This window comes from Pezoporus wallicus, unplaced genomic scaffold, assembly GCF_028554395.1.
Source record: "Pezoporus wallicus isolate ANWC-B61680 ecotype Strahan unplaced genomic scaffold, APGP_CSIRO_Pwel_v1 scaffold_3294, whole genome shotgun sequence".
NCBI lineage: Eukaryota > Metazoa > Chordata > Aves > Psittaciformes > Psittacidae > Pezoporus > Pezoporus wallicus.
In genome coordinates this window covers 10,644,705-10,671,439 of record NW_026635478.1, presented here as the reverse complement: position 1 = coordinate 10,671,439, position 26,735 = coordinate 10,644,705, and the positions used below count along the sequence as shown (strand labels likewise).

General features: G+C 40.9%; 1 protein-coding gene across 1 annotated transcript in view; it reads left to right on the top strand.

Annotated features, from left to right (window-relative positions):
- The window catches only part of STK38L (serine/threonine kinase 38 like), a 48,141-nt gene that overhangs the window by 8,558 nt on the left and 12,848 nt on the right, over positions 1 to 26,735 (top strand). Inside the window, exons 2-5 of the mRNA XM_057427801.1 lie at positions 19,573 to 19,717; positions 21,672 to 21,723; positions 23,551 to 23,673; positions 24,251 to 24,334. Coding sequence (XP_057283784.1) covers positions 19,584 to 19,717; positions 21,672 to 21,723; positions 23,551 to 23,673; positions 24,251 to 24,334 — 393 coding nt within the window. The 5' untranslated portion in view covers positions 19,573 to 19,583. The remainder of the gene's footprint in view (positions 1 to 19,572; positions 19,718 to 21,671; positions 21,724 to 23,550; positions 23,674 to 24,250; positions 24,335 to 26,735) is intronic.

Genomic DNA, 26,735 nt, shown 5'->3' with positions numbered 1-26,735 from the left:
AAAGAAACTGGAAATTTTTTTGTCTTCTTTCTTACATCGCAGCATGTGCCATTTCTTGACCAGCTCTAGTTCTCAGTAATTAGCAGTGTTTACAGGCAACATTCATTCATTCCTTCAACAGGAAGGAACACACTGAAGTCACTGGGAGCCCCAGGTGCACAAGGTAATGCAAAATTGTCTCCAAAGTCTTGAGGCCATGTAGCTAAGGTAGTGTTACAGGAGAACAAATGTGTGGGATGGAAACCTGCATTTCAGCTGTGCGGGCATGGTACTATATATGGAAGGATGGGGCTGTCTGAGTGACGATTATAATATGTTTACCAGCTGATCAGTTTGAGTAAATAAATCTTGGCATTTTCGGATGGTTGGTTACACCTGGGAAGTAATTTAAATGCGAGTGAGCTTATATCAGAGTTTCTTGTGACAGGAATGGTGATATGTCCTCTTGCCTTCCAAGACATTCTGCTCTAGCCTTTGCACCATGAGAAGTGCAAAATGAATGCTGCACTGATATGACCAATCTCTCGACAGTGCTGTGAATCTGACCATGGATGTTTAGTGGGTTAACCAATATGTGGATGTTCAAGTTGACTTCATGTGCTGCAGCTTTGATCCAACTCTTTCAATCAATATCAGTGGTGCTGATATTACTGTAGGGCAACCTAGAGGAACTTTCCACTTGATTTTTCAGGAGGCATCCAGGTACAACCTGCCATGTTGCCTGCTGTTATGATGCCACTTGCTTTAAGTTCGTACTGAAAGCAGTCTCTTTACAGCTGTGTTGATTCATAACTACGAAGTATCAGGCTTGTACTTGAATACCTTTAAGCCCTATTTAATCCCAGAGGGCACCTGTTTTATGTTAACTCTCTGCTCTTGCTCACAGACATATAAGCCAGTTGTGTAGTGTCAAATGAAAAAAGACCAAAAAATCCTTTTCAATGTTCAGGAGAAATAGGTGAATATCATCCAAACCAGACATGAGAAAATTTCATGTGTATGAAAATACCCTGACCTCCACCACTGATTTCAATTGCTACTCAGCTTCTGCTGCAGCCTAGCTTCTCACAGAATAGCTTTTCTGAAAGCTTTTGCTGGAAACCAGAAAAGAGGTTCCTTAGAGCCTGTCAAAAATACTGCTGCCTTCACCTTCGCTCTTCAGGAAGATGCAAAACTCGTGGCAATGGTGTAAAATGTACAACGAGGAAATATGCTTACCCATTATCTGTTTAAATAAGCAATATAACATTCTGCTTTATAAAATAATCTTTACAGCAACGTTCAGGAAAAAAAATAGATACACATCCATTTTTTAATGTGTATTTTAGATCACTGCATTTGAAAGGATTGAAAGAATAGTGGAAAATAAAAAATGAAAATGGAAGTAATTATGGGGTAATTAGGGATAAATTGTTATACTCTAGTAAAGATAAAAGTTTTTAGCTATTTTTTTCTCTGCCCTTTTTATTAAAAGAGCAGTAATATTTGGAAAGCCTATTTTGGTTTTGTTTCCAGTCCAACCTCTGTTTCAGATTTTGACCCCCAGGCATGCGATGAGCCTGTCTTGTTTAGGGATCAAAGCCTGCAAGAGAAGAATTACGAGGACAATTTTAGTTATATTATTTCTCTTTAAGCAAAGCAAAACCAAAAAAACCACACACACACAACTGAAACCCTTTGGTGTTTGTATTTTTTTCATGTAGAAGCTCACTTTTGAAACTAGTCCTGACAGTATCTTCTTTCTATCTGACTGTCATCTTCTCCGCCTAAGAAATGCAGTGTAAATGTATTTTCTTGATTCCTTTGCATAAGTGCTCTGAAGTAGTCATGTCATCTTTAAAGAATACTGCCATACAGACTGAGGATAAAAGCTTCTGCACACTTACTTAGGACATTAGAGAGTGATGGTGATCTGCGTCTGCCTGGGTGCAGCAGAAGAATGCAGTTGCATGATGAGATTTTCTTCTGTCATTGTGGAATCTTAAGTGCTTTCCCTCCCTCTCTTTTTCTGCCAAGGCAAGTTTGAATTTTACCGCAAAGATATTGGTTAAGTAAGGCCTGCTCAACCCCATTCATTTTAAATCATAAAGCAAGTCCTCTCCAAATATTGCAGGCTAATAAACCACAGTAAAAGAAGTGGAGATTAAGCTCCATATTTGTCTTGGATGGAAGGCTAGACTTCTGTCTGGAACATCTGAATTGGTGCTTTGGGTGCAGCTTCCTTCTGTTCAAGGGTGGTGATCATCTTGTCAACAAGGCACCAGTTTTACAAGATAAAATCACTTACAGAAGTAGGCTTCCATCATATATGTACAACTAGGGAGGGAAATAGGGGCTTTTTTTGGTTGTGGTATAACAAATGCTGCACCTGCTTATGCTTTTTCCTCCTGTTTTCTCTTCCTTGGGTAGATCAGGAATGGAGTTTGTGCTTGACCAAGAGTGTAGGATTTTTGATGGAAACAAAATTTGGCTAATCCTACTTTTTACAAAGAAGCTGCACTTGAATACATTATAATGGCTTTCCAAGTTAAGGGGATCTAAATTAATATTTGCCAAGAACTAACATACAAATGAAACAGTTGAGAATTTCTTTGTAATTCTTGGATTTGTTTCATACCTCAGTCAATGCTGCTTCTAAGGAAGAAGCCTCTTTCGTTGATACAAAGCTCAATCTACTACGCATATGGAATTTGTGGGTATAATTCTCATCAACATTGAGGGAGAGGGGACTGACAAAGGATAATCTATCCTCTGTTGTGGATACCTAGCACATTTTTGAAGTGACAAGCAAAGAGGGAATACATGAATGTACCAAGATCTTTTTATAAGTGCTTTTTCAACATTGAAAGATCTGGTGCTTTTTGAGATACTGACCATATTTGACCCTGCGTACTTCACAAGCACCATTCAATCAAAGTTTAGCAGGTGTTTACAAAGCACCAAAATTCAGAAGGCCTTCATCTTCTTTGAATGAAACACATGCTGTTCTCTCAACTTGGCATCTCAATTTTCGGAGCACCACTAATCCAGGTAATATTAAGTGTGTTTATATTCGGATACATTGTGACATCTGAGTGCACCAAAGGTTAAATTAATTAATAGACTCAACTGATGTTTAAAAAACTATTACTCTAAATTTTATTTGTGACTTCTATGGCTTTGATTTCTAGCAAACTTAATAAACTAGTATCTGTATGATGCTTTCTGCATATGTGAGGATTTATTATGAGAAATCAAGTTTGATGTTCATGGTCAAAGATTTTGATCCCATATTATCTGTGTCCTCTTAAACTTACTCTGTGTGCTTGAAGCAAGTTTAAAATATTGTTACTTTAGTAACAATACTTAGTTACTTAGTTTTCTAAGTTTGTATATTCTGTGATTTCTTACTTCACGTCCCTTTTCTGGCAAGAGAAAAGGCAAATATTCCTAATGATGTGAGTCCTTGAAATTGAGCAGTTTGTTCAAGGTAAGCCTATGTTTGTATGTTAAATTTTCTTAAAGAAATAATACTTGGGAGCTCTTAAACTTTTTGTTGGCTCTGGAAGCAGGAATGCAGTTAGCATATGGGATAGGAATATTCATGTTGCCTGCTCTCCTTTTGCATGGCTCTGGCATGTTGGAAGTCAGCAGGTGTTGTTTCTTTCTACTGAGAAAGTGTGGGGTTATATATATTACTTAGAAATATTTAAATGCAGTTAGCATATGGGATAGGAATAATTTTCCTCTGCTGGAGAGTCCAGTGCTCTATGGGGGTGGGAGAGGGATGCCACCTATTTTTTTGGTTTCATTTGGCCCTTGAAACACATTTTAACTGTCAAGCAAATCTGTTTGCTGTAGGACTATTATTGGATGAGGCTGGGTTTCTAAACATTATTTGAGAAACCAATTATAGACGTGGGCAACAGTTACAGGCTTTTGAAATGGTCAGGAGAAGCAAACTGCTAAATCCAAAGGTACCAGGTACCCTCATCACAATGAGAGTTGGCATTGTATCAGCTGTCAGGCAAGATTCACCTGTCTACCTTTGGGTGCTTAAAAATTGCACATCTGAGCCAGTTAATCATCTTAACTGTGCTCTGTAGTCAGTGGATATGAAAAGTCACTAAGAGGAGATGTTTTGTTGTACCTAATGCAAGGGTGACTGTTTTAGGACTCCACCACTACAACTGGTAGAACAGAGGTTGACATGTTTTTCAGAAGAAGATGGGTACAAGCAAGGCCCTGGTGCACTTCTAGTTGTGGAGCCTTGCATGCATGTATAGGGTCTAATAACTGACTTCTGAGTAGTTTCATATGGCAGTTGAAATTTCAACAGTAATAAAATCCACTGGCTTCATCTTAGTAAAATATCTCTGCAGGTGCATGCAAAAACTTGTGTGTGAATTCACAGACTCCTTTTGTTTTGCTCACAGCATAGTTGAATCAGTTTGGTTTTCTCCAGAAGAGCATGAAGAATGTGCTTCCTCAGTAGCAGCCCATGTAAAAGGTGGTTTAAGTAGACAGCTCCTCTGCAGTTGCACCTCTGGAAACCCCTGGGCTTAGGTCAGCTGAACTTTTTTTCTGTTTCCTGCTGTAATTCTATCTTTTTTCCATAGTTCATTGTGCCATTTGGTGTTAAAAATAGGATTCCATAAAACATTTTATGTTCCTTAAGTGCATACACTTTGTTTTGAACGCATATCTCTGTGAAGGCTTGCCAGAGAAAAGCTTGCCTTTCCTTCAGTGCTGACCTGATCTGACTGTAATACTAAACTCGAGGTAAGAGTCAGGACTAATGCAGTGATTCCATGTCTCAGCTCTTCCTTCAGGTTTCTGGCACCTTCTGCAAACTACTCTTTGTGCTTCAGATGCTGGTGTGGTGCTGCATGGTTTAAATATATATGTATATATATATATACACATACATATATTCTTTTAATTTGGTGGTTTTGATTCATTTTGTTATGCCTCACTTTCCCTGTTTCTAAAATCAGTCCTTGTGTTTTCACATCTATACATGGAGAGCATTATGTAAGCCTGTATGTTATCTTGAATATATTTCTACTACTAATTGAGTGGCATTGGAAGGGGTCTGTTCCCCAGGCTGCTGTAGATACTTGTTACAAAGCAGGGCTGTCTGGTCAAGTTCTTCCCTTGCTCATAAGCCCTCAGGGTCTTCCCAGGATTGAGGTTGGGTTTACTTCCCTTTGTAGTCAGCAGTGATACAATTGCGGACTTGCTTTTCCAAGATGATGCGTTTAATGTTTCAGTTTTGCAAATTACCTCACAATCTGAGTGGAAGATATTTTAAAGGAGCAAACCATAATTTGCTTGGAGGCTCTGGGAAAGGTATGTCACACAGGGAAGCAGAATAAAGCTTGCAGCTCCATCTTACGGGAAGATGAAGACGCTTTCTGGCATTATTAATGTGAGGAATAACCGAAAGGAGAGGAAAGCAGCTTGAGGGTTGGTAACAACCCCAAGAGCCCTCTGCATTTTTGGGCATGCTGGGAAGGGGGAGGGCACACCTTCCCTCCCAGAGGCTACCAGCAGAGCTGCTTCCCTGTGCTTTCAGGATTTGCTGAAATTTCCATAATTTATTTTATTACTGATTTATTTTGTGAGATTTTACTCAAGGGGATGAAAAAAAACCCCAACCACAAAACAGACTAGCCTCCATCCCTGTGCTATCATCTTATATCTGGGGAGAGTAATGAAATTTTTATTACGCATCTAGGCTAGGGAGGTAGGGCTCAGTATCAATTGGGGCATTATCTGTGGAGTGAAAAGTGCTTATTTTTGCACAGACCTTTTCTGACTGCCGTGGGGTACTTCTAAAATAAGAGATTTTACTTGGCTTTCTTTTTGCAAATGAGAGCAAGTTGAAATGTATTTTAAGACTCAACTGACACAATAATTAATTGTCTGAGGAATCACAGATGTAAATATTTTTTTATGCTGTACTAATACTACGTTATTAGATTTCTTTCTCTTTTTTTTTAGTGCTCCCTGTATTTTCAGAAGTGAGATTATAGCAGAGCAGCTGTTTCCTTGTGAATAGTGAAATAGAGAAGTTTTCTCTTTCACCCTGTATTATACCAATTTGACAAACTACATTCCTGATATTATGTGTGGCTTTACAAGGAAACTGATAAAACATTCCAAACATTGTCTATTTATCAGTACTTTAAAAGACAGCTGATTAATGTTATTTGCATATGAGCAACAGAATGTGTAAACATTGACTGGGGAGTCATACAAATGAATACGTTCAGCTAGATTCACAATAGCAACGTTTCGTCAAGGCTGAGTGTAGATCAACCTGGAAACGGTATCACCAAACTTGGCCACTTGCAGTATGTTAATATTTAATTGTCCTTTCTATTGCCTTTTCCCATAAAACTCCCTTCCAAATCCACTATGTACAGATTAATGCTTCTTCTGCAGTCAGCTGTAGGGGTTTGTTCGATGTCCAATCTGATTGAATGGGCAGCTCAGGGAAGTGGAATAGCAAGGAAGGGGCCACATGTTTTGGGGCTGGGTTAAATAATGAGTTTCCGGAATGGCTTAATAAATAATTTTTAATACTTCTTTAGCATCTTTCCTCTTAAGAGCCCAGGTTCTTTGTTCGTATGAACTCATTAAGTTCATCACCCACTAGGAACAGAAATAATATATTTGTTTTCACATAGGGTAACTGAGGCACACCCTAAGTACATTTTTTCTTTATTTCATTTTTTTCTGTAGGGTTTGTTTTTGCATATGGGAAATAAAATAGAATCCAGCTCATCTGTTTCTTTATGCAGTTTCCTGTGTTGTAGCCACAAAAGCATCCTTCCTCTGTACATAGACCATCTGCAATTAGAAAAAGAAAACAGAAAATATTCATTATTTCAACATTTGAATCACTTGTAAATGCCAGGAGTTTAATGTGGGTTTATTTTGCAGAAATAAACTCAAGTCAACATTAGATGTTGTGTGAGGGATACCTTTGCTGGTAACTCTTCTGGTAGAGTCATTGAGTAGAATGAGAGGACTGACTGAGAAATTATAGTGGACCTTAAGGTGGATATTCCTGGTGTGTTACTGTAGGTCAGGTACCAGGCTTTCTCTACGTCTTTGCTGTTGGCATTCTTTGGATAAGCATAAAACTATTCAAGTACAAATTATGTCTGTGTTAACTGCATAGTGTGGACTTCTGCTCCATGTCAGCATTGTTGTTTGAGCTTACTTGTCTGTATTGGGCTTTATTCAACATACAGCAACCAAGCAGTGCTCCAGGAGAAGCATTTGGTATGGCTTCTGAAGCGAGAAGCAGCACATAGTACAAACCCTTCCTGGTCTTTGTAAATATAGCTTGGGTTATTCATGAAGAGCGCAGCACATGGTGCACTATCTAGGGGATAGATGTTCAGCTGTTCATCATATTTAGCCTCACCATAACCATTTTCATCAAAATCAAATTAATTGTTGCAGCCTAAAGTAAAGGGGATGTGAGAAAGTAGTTATAGCCTATCTTTTGAAAGCTTTGCAAAGCTGTCCTCAACATCAGGCCATTTCCAAATGGAGCCAGCAAAAAATGGTGCAAGAAGAATGCGACTCATTGGTGAGAGCTGACATTTAACAGTTGTTACCATTAGATTCTAGGATTTATGTTGTATCCAGTCTGATACAACAGTCCAGTTTTCCCATTGCCACAAGTGTATCTGAACCCTACTTGGGTGATCTCCAAATCTGGGTGCCTGCAAAAAGGGGCAGTGCTGTTTTGCCCCTTGTCCTCTGTGCCTATCCATGTTTCATTACTTCTCTTTCACTGAATTTAGCAGTTGTGTAGTTGGAGGGTGGGACAAACCCAACATTCTGATTTTATGGAAGAATAGTCTCCTTATTGGAGTGTGGGGTGGTTGGTAACTTAGTTTTGTCAGGCTGCTGAGTTTGTCTAACTTGGCTATGGCTGCATTATTGGGGAAACTGGAAGAGTGCATGCCCAAGACTGGAGGGATCAGCAAAGTGGGAGAGAGGGGTGTCTCTCTCTAAAATGCAATTCATAGACCTTCGCTCACACTTGGCAGCAATGTCTGTCCTTTCTGTGTAAGGGCCTTGTGCATGGGGCCCATCCCCATAAGGAAATGTTAATGTTAAATATATTCCAAAAGTGGAAATGATCTCATTCTTCCTACAGCTTATTTGTTTTTTTCTCTTATTGATTTACTCTTATTACTGTTTATGGGAAATAGCTGGTTGCATCCAACTTGTCAAGAAATTCAGATCACTGCCTGAAAGACTTCTTTATTTGCCTCTCCACCAGTCTGCAGCCTTACACGCTGCTTGCACTAAACTGCTATTTCTGTTCAAATTTCCTACAAGTAACTCCACTTGTCTAGTCTCCACTTGACAGATACAGAAATGGAAGCACAATGGTACTTTGTCACTTTACAAGGCAATAGAGACTAACACCTTGGAAAGGAATGGTGAGAGCTGTTCTGTGGGAACACAAGTGTTGCTTTTCTTTCTTCCTTTCTTCCTGTAAAGCCCATACCTTTGTAGATGGCCTGTGTTCAATGAAGAGTCCTTCTTACTGATGAGTCTTGCTCCTTTTCTCAGTGGAGAGCATACTTAGCCCTCAGGACATGCTGCAAGACTGTTCTATTCTGAAGGCTTTCTTGGTGGCAAAGGTTTGCTCTTAGAGAAGTTGTCATCATCTTCTCTCATTCTTGTCATAATTGATTTAATCTTGAAAGTGTATGAAACTGGATTCTTTAAGATTTTTATTTTTTAAAAATCTGGAAATTTGCTCATTCTTGCATGTTTAACTGGCGCATAGCAGCTACGTATAGCCTTAGTATCTTATAGAAACTTAAGCAGATATCCTCTGTTGCTTTTCCCTCTCACTTCCCCTTGCAGCTGGGTATAGCTGGAGCTTTTCCCCACACCCTGCTTTTGCCTCTCTTATGCTTTAAGTAGGAAAACAGATAACAGAATCAAATCTCTGAGATAAATTTAAAGGAAAACACCACCCATTCTGAGTGATTTTTCTAGGGCCAAGATGGGAGAATGACCTTCAACAGGGAACTAATGCTCATCACAGACCTCATTATCACTCACTTCAGTGCAATCTTTTATTTCCTTTTTCTTTTTTTTTTGTCTTATCTTCCTAGAAGGATGGATATGTGGTCATGTAGTATCATAGCATAGCCATAACAAAACACTCCTCTGGTCACTCTTCAGCCTTAGAAGAAATTAGCAGTTGGGACAATAGGCAGTAGGCTGCAGGAAGATTTCATGAAGGCAAAGCTCTGTAAGTCTGCCACTGTAAGAGCTGGTTTTCTCCATACCTAAATCTCAGAAGGATAAGTCCCAGCTACCCACGTGCAGTATATTATTGTTCTGAAAGTGATCTATAGGCTGATAGTGATATATATCTTCTCAAAGAGGTATAAATGCTGAAATGCAAAACCGCAGTTCTGTTGACTGTTCTCCCCTAAAACAGTCTGCTAATAAGGCAGTATATAATGCTTTCTCTTTTCAGTTGCCCTTGTTACCACTCTAGGGTTCAGATATTGCCATTAGGGCTTCTTCATGAAATAATATTTCTTTCTGCACCTTTGATACTGATGTCCAGAACTCCTGATGGTTTGGTGGTAAAACTGTGGCACAGCTCCGTCCTCGCCATTCCAAATCTACTTCCAAACTTTAGGCAGTAGGAAGGTGGCACCATGTATCCTCTCTTGTGTCAATGACTGCACACGTCTTTTCATCTTTGTGTATGCTGGGCCTCATCAGGGTAGTCTGCTTTACGTGCCAACAGCTGTTGTCTTCTCCAAAAATCAGAGTTAAAGAAATGAACTGTGGTAGTGGGATTTGAATGGGCAAGCATCTGTTCTTCAGTACTGCATATAGTAAGATGTACTACCTGCATTTGCAGATTTTTAAAGCCAGAGGGATCTGTTGTGCTCATTAACCCTGACTAGAGGCATTGCATAGGCTATAGCCAGTCATTGATGTTCTGCATCTCACTTAGCAGTCAGCTTCTTTGTTGGCAGACTTATCACGTGTAATTACTATACTTAATTTGATTGATGTGACCTAAAAAGAGCCTAGTAAGAGTCAGGGGTTTGAACATTCATCAGTAAAAATAAAAAAAAACCTTAGTGTTTTCTTCTCATCCAGCATTCTCCAATGCAAAAGTACTTCCTAGTTCCCAAAACTGAATCCTCCCTCTGCTCCTGCTTCCCTAGGCTCCTTAGAAAATAGAAAGGCTTTACAGCATGCCTAAAATTAAAAAGCAGAGCTTCTTTGATCAAAGCTGAAAATGTGTTATGATTTCAGGGAAACTTTGTGCAGGTTCCAGGCTAGAAGCTCCTTTTTGTATTCTTTACTTCTGTCCTACGTTGTGTCTCTTGGCCATGGAAAAGCCAAATGTAGAGAAATGCACTGTGGCTGAATTTGACTTTTGGATGGCTGTACATGTTTTGGAGTGGGCCATATCTTTCATTAGACCTTGGTATAATTTTATCCAGAAAACCAGTAGTTGGAGAGGAAGCAGATTTTTTGGTCATTGATCTTGCTCTGTTCATAATTATTTCATGATCCAAAACACTACAGCAAAGTATTTAGCATGGGCTCTTTTTTTTTTTTTTTCCCGGTTATTTTAGCAGGTCTTGGAACAAGGCTTTCTTGAATATGCCTGGATGCAAGTACCTGCTAAAAGCTGAGAAAATGCTTAAGTGCACAGGAATGCAATTACTTCAGTAGATAGAAGAGCTTCCTGTTTTTAGACACTTCTAAGAGGACTAAGATTTGCAGCACTGAAGCTTGGGGAGATCCAGGAGAAAGGAAAGATACAAGTGAGCTAAAGCAAGCTATGAAATGCCATTGTTAGCTTTTCAGCAAGCTACTGATTTCTTTTGTTTCCAAGAAATTAAAATGCATCAATTCAGGTGACGTGGGATACACTGGAAGAGAGAGATGGCCACATGGCACTGCAAGTCTAGTTCCCTTATTGTGTTTTGTGTTTCATTTGGTCATGCAGGATGGTTGTCCTGAGCTGACCTCCCATCTGGAGCACTATGGAAACAGCAACATGTGGATACACCAGCATCTCTATTCCCTTCCTGTTCCTAGCTTTAGCCCTCTGTCCTTGCTGGTGGAGCAGAAGTACACCCTCTGTTTTCTCTCTTTAAATGAGGCTAATGGGGTGGGGGGTGGGGGGAGTCCTATCTTGCAGCTACGCATGCATGCACGGTAGAGCAATTTGAGTGGGTACTGTTAAAACCCAAATGGTTAGATTTTCTTTAAAAGCCCTCCATAAGGAAAATAACATAAGTTACTTGAAAGGACTGAGCTCATGAAGATTTTGGTATGTCATTGTAAGTAATTCAATGCTGAGTGAGTGTTCTAAGTACAGGATGTCTCAAAATGTACCGTTAACTTTGGGACAGTGCTATTGATAGTAGAGCATAAAGAATGTAATTGTATTGCCGAAGGTTGAGGCAAATGGAGCTGAGATGGAAATGACCTTTTTAGTGGATTTGTGTTTCTAAACTTTAGGTGACCAGTCTCCCATTGTTAGTGAAAGCAAAGGTTATGATGTTTGGATCAAAAGTTTTTTTGTAACTTGGTGTGGGCCAAAGATTAAATGAAAGAAAACAGTGCATATATTTTATCTAGGTGTAGGTATATATAGTTTATATATATACACCCATATACATATATATTTTTGTACATACATACGTCTTTTATCTTTTCCTGTCAGGGAAATGAATTTGTGTTTGGCACTGTGCACTCCGCTTATTGAAAGTAGCAGAGAACTGAATCAGGGCCACTGTTCATGGGAGGCTTCTGCTGCTCAGCTTTGGTGAATAGCAGGAAATCCTGGAGTGCAGCACAAATCCAATATTCAGGGTTTATTCCATATTAGGAAATATTTCCTTATCATTACTGTGGGTGTGTCGGAATGATTTGTGAGGTTCATTTCTGTGAGCCAAATTAGAAGGTGAGGCTGTGTTGCCTGCTTCTCACCTCTGGACAAACTCCATGGCAAGGAATGAGCAGGCTCTGCCTGGGGAAGTGTGGCCCTTTTCAGTCAGTGCAAGTAAAACCAACTTCACCAAAACTGTTTTAGAAGTCGTTTCAGCTTGGTGCAGTTCCTCAATCTGGGTTACACAGCTTCTTGTGCTGGCACAAAGCATCAAGCGGCAGCAGGAGAGAAACAAACAGATGGTTGGATGGAAAGTGGGACAGGTTCTTTCAGAAACAGTACTGGCTAGTGCCAAGTTACAGTGTGCATGCAACTGTGGCTTTTGTTGGGGGAAGGGACATTGGTGGTTTCAGAGGGGATTTTTGCCCACTGCCCCTCCTTGACATTTTAGGGTATTTATAGATTTAGGAGTCTACCCCAAGGTAGGAAAGTAACTTCCTTCATTTTGAAAGCATCTTTTACTTGGGCGCATTGGGTGAAAAGCTCTTGCAGAGTTTAGGTGGCATCTTGGAGCCAGCCACTGACACCCCAAGTTGTTCTCTGGGCCTCACCGTCCCCCACATTTCCCTGGTGTCATCAGTGCTAGAAGCGCAGCAGCCGCTGAGGCAGCAGGACCTGTGTAGCATCTCTATCCCGAGTCCTGTGGGTTTGAACGTTTCTTCAGGGTTTTCTCACGATCATGGGGGTCAGACACTGGGAGTGTCCACCACTTTTGGATTACGAGCTGGGGCTGGGCGAGTCATGGAGTGCTCTCTGCTTTTAGCTGTGACTGTAACGGGCAACTCGCCCAGATGCTCTGGGGGGAAAGCAAGAATGACTTAAAATGGCTAAAACATTTGAATATCTTTTGCTTTTAAATAGCAAAGCCTGTTCCAACAGGGCTAATTTTACTCAGGTTTAGTGCTGCTTTAAATAGAACAAATATAATTCATGCTGTAACTTTAAAGTAGCAAAACTTACTAGAACATAACACACATTGAGGAATGAGTAAGAAGCTAAAGGAAATGAAGTATATAAATGAGGTAAATGAAAGTTGAAGTGTCAGTGCCATTTTGTTGCAGTCTTGTTACTTCATTTTCCCTTCTCAGACTGCTGTAAAAAGTGGAGGATCTCGGAAAGATCTGGTCTTGGCAATTAACATTGAAAAGAAGAAAAACCTGCATGTGAAGTAATCATCTGATTTGTTTTATTTGGCATAAAATGTTGCTTCCTTCAAGTAACAAATAAAATAGGGGCTTGTGAATGGTGATACTACTGAAAACATGAATTATGTAGGATCATAATATTTATTTTTCTTTTTGAAATGTACCTCAGAGCAGTGCTTGGCAAACATGCTGATCTGATAACTAGGAACTTCAGTAACAGGAGTAGCACAGCTAGCATCATCCAGATGCCAGAATAGGACTATTAGGTAAAAACCTATTGAGCTGTAAGGTTTTTTTATTGAAATAAGTGAACTTTGGGCAGGGTTCTGTTCTGAACATGGAAATCTATGTTTAGTAATAACACAAGTATTAAGATCAAGCTCCAAGGGGTTGAAAAATGCTGGCCCATAATTGACATAGCTTGGAGTAGTGGGGTTTTGTTGTTTGCCTGCTGTTTGGAGGCTTCAGAATCCTGTAGTGTTTTGTTTGTCCCTGGAGCTTTCTCAAAAGCTTTGGAAGTGTATTTAAAGCGGGTTATAGAAAAAGAAGGCAGTGAACCTCTCCAGGAGAAGGTTTGGTATAAACAATTGGACAGTGAAAATATGCACAGCACAATTGCCAAACTTGTGCTAGCAGAAACTGTAGTGCAGAAAGTAATTTTCCCTCCAGCTGATACCACGTTATGACCACTTTCTCCTTCTGTTTCATCACTGGAACTATCAGCTGTTGTACAACATTTTTATCTTTGCTTTCTGTTTGTATGTCAGCTCATACCACGTACAGTTGCATGTTTCAGAAGTTGCTTGGGGTGCCTGTGTGGCTGCTGCTCCAGCTGCTGCTCCTCCCCTTACTCCTGCTGCTATGTCACACCACCTCATCTGGCTGAGCCTTTGGTTGCTTTTTTCATCTATCTGTCCCTGCCCACTGCCTTTTGGTGTGAATCATGCTGTTATTTGTGTACAGTGGGTTGTTTTTTCTATTTTTTTTATTTCCTCATATATACAGATCTCCTGTCTCTTTGTGTGAGAATCTGAACACTTTGGAGAGAGCAGGCTGGCACTCTTATTTGAAGCTTTGCTGTGTCCGTGCTGTTTTCCTAGACAGAACTTCATTTTTCAGATACAGTCTTTGCCAGCGGTTTTAGTGAGTTGCTTTGCTGCCTTGTCTGTAAGGAGCCACGCAGCGTTACTAAGTCCACTCTAGCTTCTCACCCAGAAGAGCTCCAGCACAGCGCACAGTGGTGATAACTGGTGTTTCTGAAGGTACTTGCTTTATTGAGCTGTATTTGTTTACTTTGGAACAGGTCTGGCACTGAAACCCTCTCCTTTCTTTTTTACCTTCTAATGCTTGAAAAATACCATTTGTATACTTCATTTCGGGAGGAAGTTGAATGCCAAAATGTGTCATGCTGAGAAAATGGGAACTTTGAAAGGCAGAAATATGTTTCAATATCTGCCTTACCCAGAGGCTTTCATTCAAGAGCCAATTCCCTCGGAATGTAAATTGAATCTTTATAAACTTTGCAATTTTACCCTTTTTGCTGCTTTCCTAATTGCTGGGCTCTAGGGGTGTGCTTGGGTGCCAAAATTATTTCAACCTTTTTGTGATGTAGCTGTTTTGGGAGGAAGGATTGGTGTTTCCTGTTCTGCTGATGTTTGTAGCTTTACATTTTAAATCCAAGTCAGAGACCCAGAAGCATGCTGTCATTCTGTCATGCGGTAAAAAACAATGCTTTTCTCTCCAAGAGAATTGTATTGGTGTTTGCTTGTATAACTTAAATATGCACCAAGTCCAGAGTAAATTTGTTAGGGCTGCTGTATAATTATGCTATAGACATACTTTCAAAAATAAGAATATTTCCACTGTGTGACTTAAGTCCACATTAATTTGATAGTATAGATCAACTTTATTTGATAGTAAGAACAAGCTATATGATATAACACAGTTGTGCAGGAGACTCGCCTGTAGAGACTGGCACTTTCAGACCAGTTATTGCGGAATTGGAGCCCAGTTGCGATACCCACCACTGTCTAACTGGCACAGAGTTGTTATTTTTGCAGACAATCTTTGTGATAGAGAGCAAGGATTGATAAAATAGGTTACTGTAGTATCCTGAGAAATGTAAAACCCTCTAATAAGGAAGACAGCTGGAAAGACAGTTTCAGTTTTCACTACTTGTAGCATACTTGCATGTATTTATATTCTCACTGAAGTGAGAAATCATTAAAAATGTAAATGTGAAAGGTTTGAATAATATGCTAGAAGGATCTGAAATTCTGAATTTACCTGCTTTGGGGAGTGATGTTGGGTTTTAGTGAGGGGTTTTCAGTGGTGGAAATTTTCAGGAAAATCAATTGACAGTTTAACTTAGAGATGCTGGGAGTGCAAACTGAAGTTGTAGTAAACTGGAGGCCACTGCTTGGCCTTTCTCTGATTCTCAATCAGGGAAGATCTGGGAATGAAAAGATCAACGTATGCTTTGACCAGGCAACATTGTTCTACAAGAAGGGAGAGGTCCCTTCCAACTGAAATACTCTATTCTGTAGTAAGTCTGGAGAATCTTCCTTACAGAAGACACTCAAACTCCAGTGTGTTAGCATTGGGCCTGCTGTCCCCTTTCTGTGCTTGTCCCATGCTATCCCTCATCCTTTGGGAACATCCTTCAGCTCCTTCCCACTCTGCTGCTGTTCCACCTGCCTCTGGGGGCAAGATTTTCTGCAGCTGCTGCACATCTGTAACTCCTCATCTGCTTGCCCTAGGTGCTTGCTACTGAACCAAGCAGGCATCAGGAGAAGGGCTCCCTCCTGCTGTGAGGTTAGCCATCCATCCAGAAGGCACAGCCTCTGTTTCTGGGCCAAGGAGCACATACAGCCTCTGTGCTTCTGGCATCTCTGAGATACTGTTCTGCAGCTGTGCACTGCTCAGTGTCTCCTGTCCACTAGTTGGATTTGATGTCTCTATCTCTCTCTCAGTCTCTCTCTCACAGCCAGTGTTCTTTTTTTTTCCCCAAAGTAACAGGCCCTTTGGAAAGAAACGCCTTTGGTCCTCATCAGCCAGAGGAGTTTTGGCCAAATGTGGTTGGCTGGTTTAATATGACCTTATTCATGGTCCAGAGAGCCTAATGCAAGGCTGGTGATGCAGCAGGAGTAGAATGGTTCCATTATGCAAATGGAATGAATTTGGGTGAATTAGTAGATTTTTGAGGGCATTTCCAAGAACTATGGGTGGCACCTTTTCAAAACATTCCTGTTAATGTGATGAGGTCAGTAGCAGTGTGCTGTCAATAAAAGGCCCCATTTTGAAGCTTCTTCCTTCCCCCCCTCGTCTCCTCCAGCATCATTTGTTTATAAAGGCCATGCTTAAGGACTTTACTTTGTTATTTCCAACTGAATATTTCATTTGGGATGTGGATTTGTGCTTTGTTTTGAGGTTTGTTAGCGGAAGCAGAGAGGCCAGAGGAAAAAGGATGAAGAGTTTTTCTGTGCTGTGGGTTGACATAGGATTTTGCAGGGTATCTTGTGTCTCCTGCTAGGTTTGTGCACTTTCCTGCTTACTTTGGGGAACCTGGAGGGCACTCTTTGGTTTATAAAGGTGCTTATTTTGTTGTTTACAAAGGTCATTGTTTTGTTGTGGGGTGGGTTTTCTGTTTTGTTTTGTAACTGGGAACACCAATTGCACACTGAGCAAACATAAATTCTGCCTGAAGAAAAATTGTTGTGCTGTGGTACAACATGGTCTGAAGGCAGGGCTGGTGGGGTGTGCACAGGATATATGGGATGCTTTAAGGTCCCTTCCAACCCAAATCATTCTGTGATTCTATGCTGGAAGCAAGTGCTTCTGGTAATGTATCCCTCCTACTTTAGTGGAGGGGATAATGGTGGGTTTATGCTATGGTATGACAGTGAAGTCAATACAAGTTTCTTCTCCAGCAAACAGCTTTCTCTGAGTTTGCTGGTTTATGGATTGGCTTCTTGTCTGTGTTTTCCTACTATAGAACTACAGTGAGGGTCAGCCCTGCTATTTATAGCATGGTGTACTAGTGCCAGAATTGTTATCTCCTTTTTACAGGCTTAATAAGATCAAGTAACTTAGATTTGCTATTTGGTAATGTCTGCATTTGTGAGTATAGGCGCATCAGGAAAACAAATTAACAGGAAATAGAACTGCAGGTTATTTTATCCTACCAGGAATACAAGATGTGCAAAGGATAAATATCCTGTTGCTTGCCAGTGCTAGAAGTGTCCTCATTATACCTTAAGTAAAGGTTAATCCATTTCAAGCCTGGGTTAATGCTGCTCTATCCTGATACTCCGAAATGACCATAAGATGGGGTTTTACTCTATTAGGTAATTTCTTGAAATAACTTAATCACAGATGCCAGTGTGTGGTCAGCAGTTGCTCCGTTTGATTTAGGTGTGTCAATACGCTATAGGTTTTTCCACTCAGATACCCGGTTTATATTTCTTTTCTCACCTGTCAATGGAGAAAGAGAGTATAATATTGTACAACAGACTCAGTAGGGAGAGCAGTGAGAAGTTCCCCAGCTTTTGGAGAGGTGTCCAATCTGTAGTACATGTGTGAAGAGTAGAACCCCTCAATTTTTAGTAAAGGCTATTAAGAGTTGACAGCTCTCATCTTTCTGTAGTAGAAAATTGAAGGGGATAAAAGTGATTAAAAAACAGAAATATTGACATCATCCTGAAGCAGCTGTAGAGCTATTAAAACCTCTTTGTATGTGTATAGACAGCTAAATTTTTATTCTTGGAACTTCAACATCTTGCACACTGCAAAATACACAGCTAAAATAATATGTACATAATACTATAAAACTCCTTTATTTGTGACGCATCAGCTGCATTTCTGGCAACAGATATCTTATTGTTGCACCAATGAAATTAAAAATCCATGAGAGAAAATCCCGTCCTCACAGAGGGGAGCAGTCAAATCCGCAACAAAAAAAAACAGGCAGAATTAAGTAATTTCCCTATCCTGATGTGGACATACAAGTTTTCTTCCATATGAAAGTTTTAATCAGTTCACCTTAAAAGGTATTAAGATCTGCTTGAAGTTCGTACGCCTAATTTAGGGTTTGTCTTCCTTAAAATCCCCTGGTGAAATGGAAGGGGATTACGTAAATAGTCAAAAGGAAGTGTACGTACTTCTGTGGAATTTTCCAAAACCAACCCCAAATAACCTGATCAAACGAGCATGGGGCTGAGGTCCTGCTATTCGTGGCTCTCCTTTGTGAGGCTCTTTTGAAGTGCCTCAACCCACTTCCAGGTAGGGCATGAGTCTCAGGACAAATTGTACTTCTTTTTACATCTCCCCTGGCTTCCCTGGACCAGATGCAAGGGACTCAGGACTGCCCTAAGATGTCTTTTTCCAGCATTAAAAGCATTGTTCTAGTATGTCCAAGTTCTTTGGGTTTGAGATCAAAGCTATTGAAGAGAACAGCCCTTCTTCTGTCCTCTTTCTTCCCAGTTTTTAAGTGCTCAGTGACCACATGCCCTGACCTTCAAGTACATCATTTATATGGGCAACACATTTACAGCTGCATAAGATGATTTCCCCATAGATTTGTGAATCCAAACACAGGCAGGTCTGTAAACGAACAGCTACTTCAGAAAATGCTTGTTTCATTGGCAGCATGGCACAGAGGTGGCTGGAAATTAAACAGAAACACTGGTTGCCTAATGGCCTTGCGGTAAGGAAGGGTTTTCTATTCTTGGCGGTTGGTTGTTGCTTAAAAAAAACGGCCAAAAAGAAAAACAAACCCCAGCAGCAGCAGTTTCCCATTTAAAATATGGCAGCTGCATTATTTCATTTCAATGCAATGATTTCTAGAAGCCCTCCCCAACTTTCCCCATGTAATTTTGTTGAGCATCTTTTAAGATTGAAAGATAGTTGATTACTTTCTTCTGTCCTTGAAATAGGTTCTTCTCTGGATGGGATTAGGGATTTTCTCAGTTTACTTTTCCATTTTATCCTGTCCTTTTGTAGCACCTAGAATTTCTGGAGTCTGAAATTGTTGTAGAGTTATGATGTATCCAGCTGTGGGAGGTGCTTGGTCCTCCTCTGGCTTACTCCTTTCCACTCTGCCAGCTCTTCTCTTGCCCAAGCTGGGCTCAAGCCTGCTGGAGGTACATTTTCCTCATTCACGAACAAGGCCTGTAGCCTGCATAATTCTTTGCTATAATTCACCCTTTGTTTTTCCAATTGGTTTGGTTTGGGTGTTTTTTTAGAGAGTGGGTAATAGGCCCTCCTGCTATCTTGGGATAATTTTATAATACAGAAGGTTTTTTTTTAATGGATTTTCTTCTATCTAAAGAACAGTGCCTTTCCTGTGAATTCTGTAGTGTCTAAGAATTTGGTGATGAAGAATGGGAAAGAAAAAAATATATGTGTATATATAATTTTTGTATTATTTTTTCCAAGTGAGTAATGATGTGACATGCTCTGTTTCAGTACATGTTACCATGGCGATGACTGCAGGGACTACAACATCCTTTCCCATGAGTAACCACACCCGGGAGAGGGTGACGGTGGCCAAACTTACACTGGAGAACTTCTACAGCAACCTAATTATACAGCACGAAGAGAGAGAAACCAGGTACTGGCTTCATCTTTTCTTGGTTGGCTTTTTGCGGTGTTTCTTTAAGGGCACTTTGATTCCCCATTCTTGTAAGGTTGGTTTTTTTTTCTGCTTGGTAGCAAGGAGCTTATCCCTGAAGGACACAGGCTACATTGCAGCTGCTGGCTGTGAACATCCCCTGCTACTGTAACAGTCACTGAGTGACAGAGGACCTCCACTATAGACATCTCATACAATCTCATCAGGTTATTACTACTTTGTGAAAACTGCTCTGTGCAGTGTCTTATTTTGCAGCACATGCAAGGTTTCTGCCTCAGCATGTGAGGTTGGTAATCTCCAATTCTTAAAACTCTACAGAGGCAGATGCTGCAGAGCTGCTGATGAATGGTAATTTGGGTTTGTGGTGTCTATTCATGCTCTGCAGCATGGGGCTCATGCCAAGACTCCCAAACCCTGCAGAAGGGTTACAGGAGGTGGGGAAAAGGACTGACAGGAGTGATGGGGTAAGGAAAGGAGGCAGGGAGTTGGGGGTGGCCTGGAGTGGAAATAAGGGGCAGTAAAGAGCATAGGGTTGGTAATGGAGGGTTTGAGAGGCTCTTGGGTAGGCAGGAAGAATTCTGGGGATAATGCAGTTCCCACCTCTAAATTGTTCTTGGGTGGTGCTAACTGGTACTCTGTGGGAGTATGTGTTGGTCATCTCCACTTTAATTTTTCTCATCTGTGCCCAATTCTGCCTCTGATGTGGTGAAGTGCTACTTGAATTAAGTGTCAACACACCAGTATTTGATGATAATGAATGTTGTATTTCAAATTGTCATCAGCATGTGAAATTATCATTCCCCTGGTAATATGTTTTTAATTGAGGGGTTTTCAGCTGAGCAGCAGGGTTTCTCTCTTCATCATATTTAGTCATTATCCCACGTAATTGAGTTGCTTCTAGTTAGGAGAATAGAGTGTCTGCTGAGGGCCTTTAATTTAGGGGATCCTGCTGTACTTCCCAAAGTGCAGAAAGACACCAGTAGCGAGCCTTCAAACTCTTTGCTGCTGCTAGTGGGTGATGAACTTTCTGAAACCTGCACCCAGAGAGTCATAAAGAAGTGTGCCATGGGTAGAAGAAGAGGGGTCCAGTAGACATGTGAGGGTAGTGAGACACTGGAACAGGTTGCCCAGAGAAGCTGTGGCTGCCCCATCCCTGGCATGTTCAAGGAGAGGTTGGATGGAGCTTTGAGCAACCTGATTTAGTGGAAGGTGTCCCTGCCCATGGCAGGGGATTGGAACTGGATGATCTTTAATGTCCCTTCTAACCCAAACCATTCTATGAATGTGTGTCGCCACATGCTGACCCCCTGACATCTCTAGGGTAACCCTCAGGCTTCACTTACCACTCAGATCCTCCCAGCCTGGCATGGCACCAGCTGGATGAGCCCCAGGACCAGTGAGCCCTGGCCTGGGCAGGACACTGGGTGATGATGACCCTGGGGGGGTATAGTTAGTTGGCCCAAGGGTAAGGGGAGCAGGACCAGATGTGTGAGCAGAGAGAGGTCAGCAAGGCTGGGGTGGGGGATAGTGGTGAAAGCTGGAGCTGGCTGAGGTGTTGGAGGTAGAGCTGAGATAGAAACGGTGGGGAAAAAAGAAGTGTTTATTCTGATTGGTTACCCAAATTGGTGAAACCAGCTTTGTTTCAACAAGGTTATATGAAGAAGTACAAATCAGTAGAGTGATTGTATGTTTGGACCTTGAATGCCTAATTGTGCAAATACTTAAGTACTTGCTTGAATTTGCTTATGCATTTTTAACAGCTTTGATCACAAATGAATAAATGGGAGGAGAGGCCAATAAGTCTTCGAATTTCCATTTGATGCAAATTCTTTGGTATCTGGAATATGTGAAGTAAAAGAGTTGTCTTGCTGTAGTGTTCCATTTGTTTTTCATTAATATTTAAAAAAGCAATCTCTGTTTTTCCCCTTCTCAGGCAGAAGAAGCTAGAAGTGGCTATGGAAGAGGAAGGTCTCGCAGATGAGGAGGTAAATACTACTTAAGTAACCTCTGAAGAGACTGCTTTGCTTTTGTTTCCCTACTTGAAATTGGCATTTGAGAAGCTGACGGGACCATTAGCTAGCATGACAGTATGTTTTATTCTGTAAATGAATGTTGCCCCTATAAATAATTGTTTATTAGGGAAGCTGTGAATATACTTGAATGATACTTTGTATGCCACCCTTAGTCCTTATGAGGCATGTGGCCACAGCAAGTATATAGCATGCTTTTCAAAAATTAAACTTGTTTGCCATTCTGTTTGGGAAGAAAAAGCAGTGAGATGTGCTTAGAAGTGGATAGAATGCAAAATGCTGAACCATTTTTTCATTTAAACAGTAAATGGGTAAACCCTTGCTCCATTAAGATACAGATAAGGAGGGAATCTGTGTTCGGTTGGCATCTCTCAGAACTTTGGTCAGTCAGTTGCTTTTCTGAGGCCCATCAAATCATGGGTGTCTGTACTGCCTTCAAGGGTTGTCAGGGAAATAAGTAGGAACAGTGCCTCGGTTATTTCTGAGGTGTGGCTGCCCTAACTTCTAGGAAGAGGGAAAGGCGAGCGTGAGTGTGTATTGCCATCTTGTGGTTTTAAATGGTGCTGTCACCCTAGTACAAAATGTGGCAGGTAGGTGCCTGATTGATGGATCTCGTTAAGGGTCTGAGATTCTCCCTGCATCTTTGGGAGCATTGATTGGTGTTTGTCTCCTCTCAGGCTGAATCTCATTGACATTTTTATAGAACAAAATATATGGCAGGATTGGACAGGTTTTTCTTTCAAATGCAAGTGTTTGCCTGCCATAAACCAAATGGATTTTGCTACAGAGAGTGTAAGTTGCATCTCTACTGCCTGTCAGGCTTCTTACTGCCTTTTTTGCACCCATTCTTTTCGGTGGGGGGCACGTTTCAGCTTTTATTGATCCTTCAGATGCCCAAAACCGAGAGTCCCTGTCTCAGGCAGCGACTTTGGCCTTTGGACTTTGTTTGAACCAGTGTGATTTTTTTTTTTCTTCATTATTTTTAATTACCATTTATTTACATCTAAGTATTAAAAATAATAAAATGACCTCCCCAGAAAAGTGAACCTGGGCCTCTGTATTGAAAACCCTGCTTGTGGGTCATACTCGTAGAAATTAGAATCATAGAATCATAGAATCGTTAGGGTTGGAAAGGACCTTAAGATCATCTAGTTCCAACCCCCCTGCCATGGGCAGGGACACCTCACACTAAACCATGTCACCCAAGGCTCTGTCCAACCTGGCCTTGAGCACCGCCAGGGATGGAGCATTTACAACTTCCCTGGACAACCCATTCCAGTGGCTCACCACCCTTATAGTAAAGAACTTCTTCCTTGTATCCAGTCTAAACTTCCTCTGTTTAAGTTTTAACCCATTACCCCTTGTCCTGTCACTACAGTCCCTAATGAAGAGTCTCTCCCCAGCATCCCTATAGGCCCCCTTCAGATACTGGAAGGCTGCTATGAGGTCTCCACGCAGCCTTCTCGTCTCCAGGCTAAACAGCCCCAAGTTTCTTAGCCTGTCTTCATATGGGAGGTGCTCCAGTCCCCTGATGATCTTCGTGGCCCTTCTCTGGACTTGTTCCAACAGTTCCATGTCCTTTTTATGTTGAGGACACCAGAACTGCACACAATACTCCAAGTGAGGTCTCATGAGAGCTGAGTAGATTCAAAAAGGCTTCTCCTTTTTGCATTTCTCTTTTCCATTAGGATTACAGAGAAATATTTCACAGGAAGGGAAAGTCTATATCTGGATTTTCTACTGTTAAATGACTTACAAACTTCTGTCCGTGTGTCCCCTTAGAAAAAACTGCGTAGGTCACAACATGCTCGCAAAGAAACAGAATTTCTGCGACTGAAGAGGACCAGACTTGGCTTGGATGACTTTGAGTCTTTGAAAGTTATAGGAAGAGGAGCATTTGGGGAGGTTTGTGGCATTTTTGCTTGAACGTGACATAATTATATTGAACATTAAAATGAAACATTTTAATTACAGAATAAAACGTTCCACTTGGGGAGTTTTATTGCAGAAGAACAGCTATTTGAATAATTGTGCAAGTGTGATAAGTAATGAATTACTTGCATTTCTCAAGGCCCCTGGAAAGCCCTGGGAGGTTTCCCACAACTTCCCAAACTGATGTTGCCCATGTGGACCCCTATGATTCTATTCTGTGATTTGCTGTTGCACAGCTCCTCTTGTGACACAAGGCAGGAATAATGTTTACCATCACATTATATCTGCTTCTGAGTTTTAGTATGCACAATCTCACAGCTGCCTGGAATTTATGGTGCTTGCTAAGTTTTCCTAAAACAATAGCTACTTCAAACTGTCTGTTCATCAGTAGTATATGTGGTGTAGAAATATTCCTTTTTTCCATGTGTTTTTAAATGTTTAACAAAAGAACTTTTCCATGCTCAGCAACTTTGAGCTTTCCAGTAGATTCCATGCTGAGGTCTAAGTTCTGATGTATAAACGATTGATTGGGTTGTATTTCTCATTATAGGTGCGCCTCGTTCAGAAGAAGGATACAGGTCATATTTATGCAATGAAGATACTAAGAAAAGCAGATATGCTGGAGAAAGAGCAGGTTTGTGTTGTATAAGTCCCTTTGAGTTCAAACTTATGCTCTCTAGAAGATCGCTGAAGTTCTTTGTGCAGATCCTATTTGGTCATATTTTCCACTTTGAAAGCCCCAATAACGGTATAGCAGCCCAAAGCATCTATGGAGCTGCTAGCACAGTACAAAAGAATAAGCAGAAGTTAGGAAATAAGGTCATGTAACAACATTTTTAAATACGTTTTATTTGCAGTCTGTTTTGAATAGAAACAAAGTTGGGTTGGGTTTTGGTTTTGCTTTTCCTCCCTTTATCAGCACAGACCTTATAGTAATATGTAAAACTGCAGTTCAAGGAAAATGCTTCTTGAAAAGTAATATTGTGCCAAAGTGTAAACCGAGAGTATTTGACATTTTCTTTTGATGGTTAGATACCAACAGATATCCCACTGTTCAGTGGCTTTGTTTTCCTTTTTAGCTGGGTCTTGTGTTGTTTTGCTTTGGTTTTGTTAGTTTGGTTTGGTTTTTGCTTTTACTTTTTAGTTAATACACTCCAAATTCCTGGTAGGACACGGCAAGTACTTCGGCACCTCAAAGCAAGCAAATCAAGAGCAGATGTCTCAAGCATAAGGGCAGATAAGAGAGGTTTTTTCCTTATTAAACCCAAGTCCAAACCTTGCTCATCATTTGCTCTTGTATTACATTTCCCAGCAGTGGTACTTCTTTTTTTTTTTTTTTTTTTTTCCTGGCACAGACGTTTTGTCTCCTCATGCCCATGTGCTGAATGTAGGGGACTAGAGGAGCAGCATGTTCTGCACAGCAGCCAGGATGTGTGTGGCCCTCTGGTCAAAGCCCTGTCCTGGTTTTGTAACCTGATGTGACAAGGAGGCTGAGCTCTGACTCTCCATTTCATTTGTGATGGAAATCTTCCCTGAAGAGTGTTTCTCTGGTATAATTTTCATTGCCTGATTTGTTCAGCAGAAAGCAACACAAGACACAAATGCAAGAAGATTAAGATTTTTTTTATTATTATTATTAACTTTTTTTCAAGCCTGATAGCATTGGGAGATATCCTGGCTGGTTTTTAAGCAAGGTTTTAATATTGTATTTTATAGCCACATTGAGGAGTGGAGGGTGGAAAGAAATATTTTCTGATGAGAATAGAGCTAGATAAATCAAAGTTGGAGTGCCTACTACAGAGAGAGAACCCAGTGCTCTGTGAAACCCTGTGGAAAGAACACGTACATGTAAAGATGCTCCTGGCCAGTAGAATTGGGAAAGAGATGCAGAAGACAGCCCTTGAAGCTGGAATAGTAGTACGTATTTTCTCTACAGAAGGTGTTTTCTGGGGTGTGAATAATGAAAATCTTAGAGCTGTTAAGAAGTATTTTCCCATGCATGTCTTTCATTTTCCTGAAGTATGAGGGTACATTCTAGTGAAACACACCATCCTCCTCCAATCTCTATTAGTAGTTCCCAGTGAATTCATGGAGTAACAGCCCTCTGTGTTTGGGGTTCTTTTCCCCCAAGGCTTCAGCTGGGGCTGGAATAGCCTGAGTAACGTCATATATTCTGAACCTCCCTTGCCCATCAGCAGCAGTGGTAGCTATATCAGTTCTGGACCAGCTTCACACACCTCACTTGGAGGAATGGCTCCATCTTTTCTTCACTTTGCCCCTGCTTACATAGCCCAAGACTTTTACCATTTTTGCACTGCTTCAGCACTTGCCACTGAGCTCATTGCTACCTGCCGTCATCTGTGGGCTGAAACTCATCCCAGCCCTTTTCCCACTTGGCCAAGGCACATGCCATGCAGTTTAAATAAGGTTTGCTATGCAAAAGGAGCATGTGCATAGGAGCAGTCCCTGTGTATCATCTGGAAGGGGTACATGCACCATCATCAGCTTGTACAATGGTAATTTGGGAACTAGACAGTAGTTCACTGTAAGTCAGGCATTTCTTTCTTCACAGCAATGAAGGAATTGGGTTTTGCAGGAAATAATTAGACACTGTCACTCTTCGTAGAGGAGAATTCCCAATGCTTGTCTTGCCAAGTTTAAACTGAGATATAGCATAGAAGTTGCTATTAGCAGTAATGGCAGCATAGAAGTTGCTATTAGCAATTTGTTTCTTTGTATATGTGTATGAGAAATCTGGTAACTTGTGATAGTAATCATAATGTATTTACCATTTACCTCTTGGTTCTTGAATTCTTTAAGACCAGCTCTGGCCTTTTCTAATAACTTTATCAGTATTTGCAAATGGAATTTTTGTCTAAGCTTGCATCTACATGTACCTTATTGTCGTGGTTTAAACCCAACCAGACAGCTCGTTCACTCACTCCCCCCCTTCTTGCCCTCCCCCTATGCCCGGAGAGACAGAGAGGAGAACTGAAAAGAATGCAACTCCCACGGGTTGAGATAAGAACAGTTTA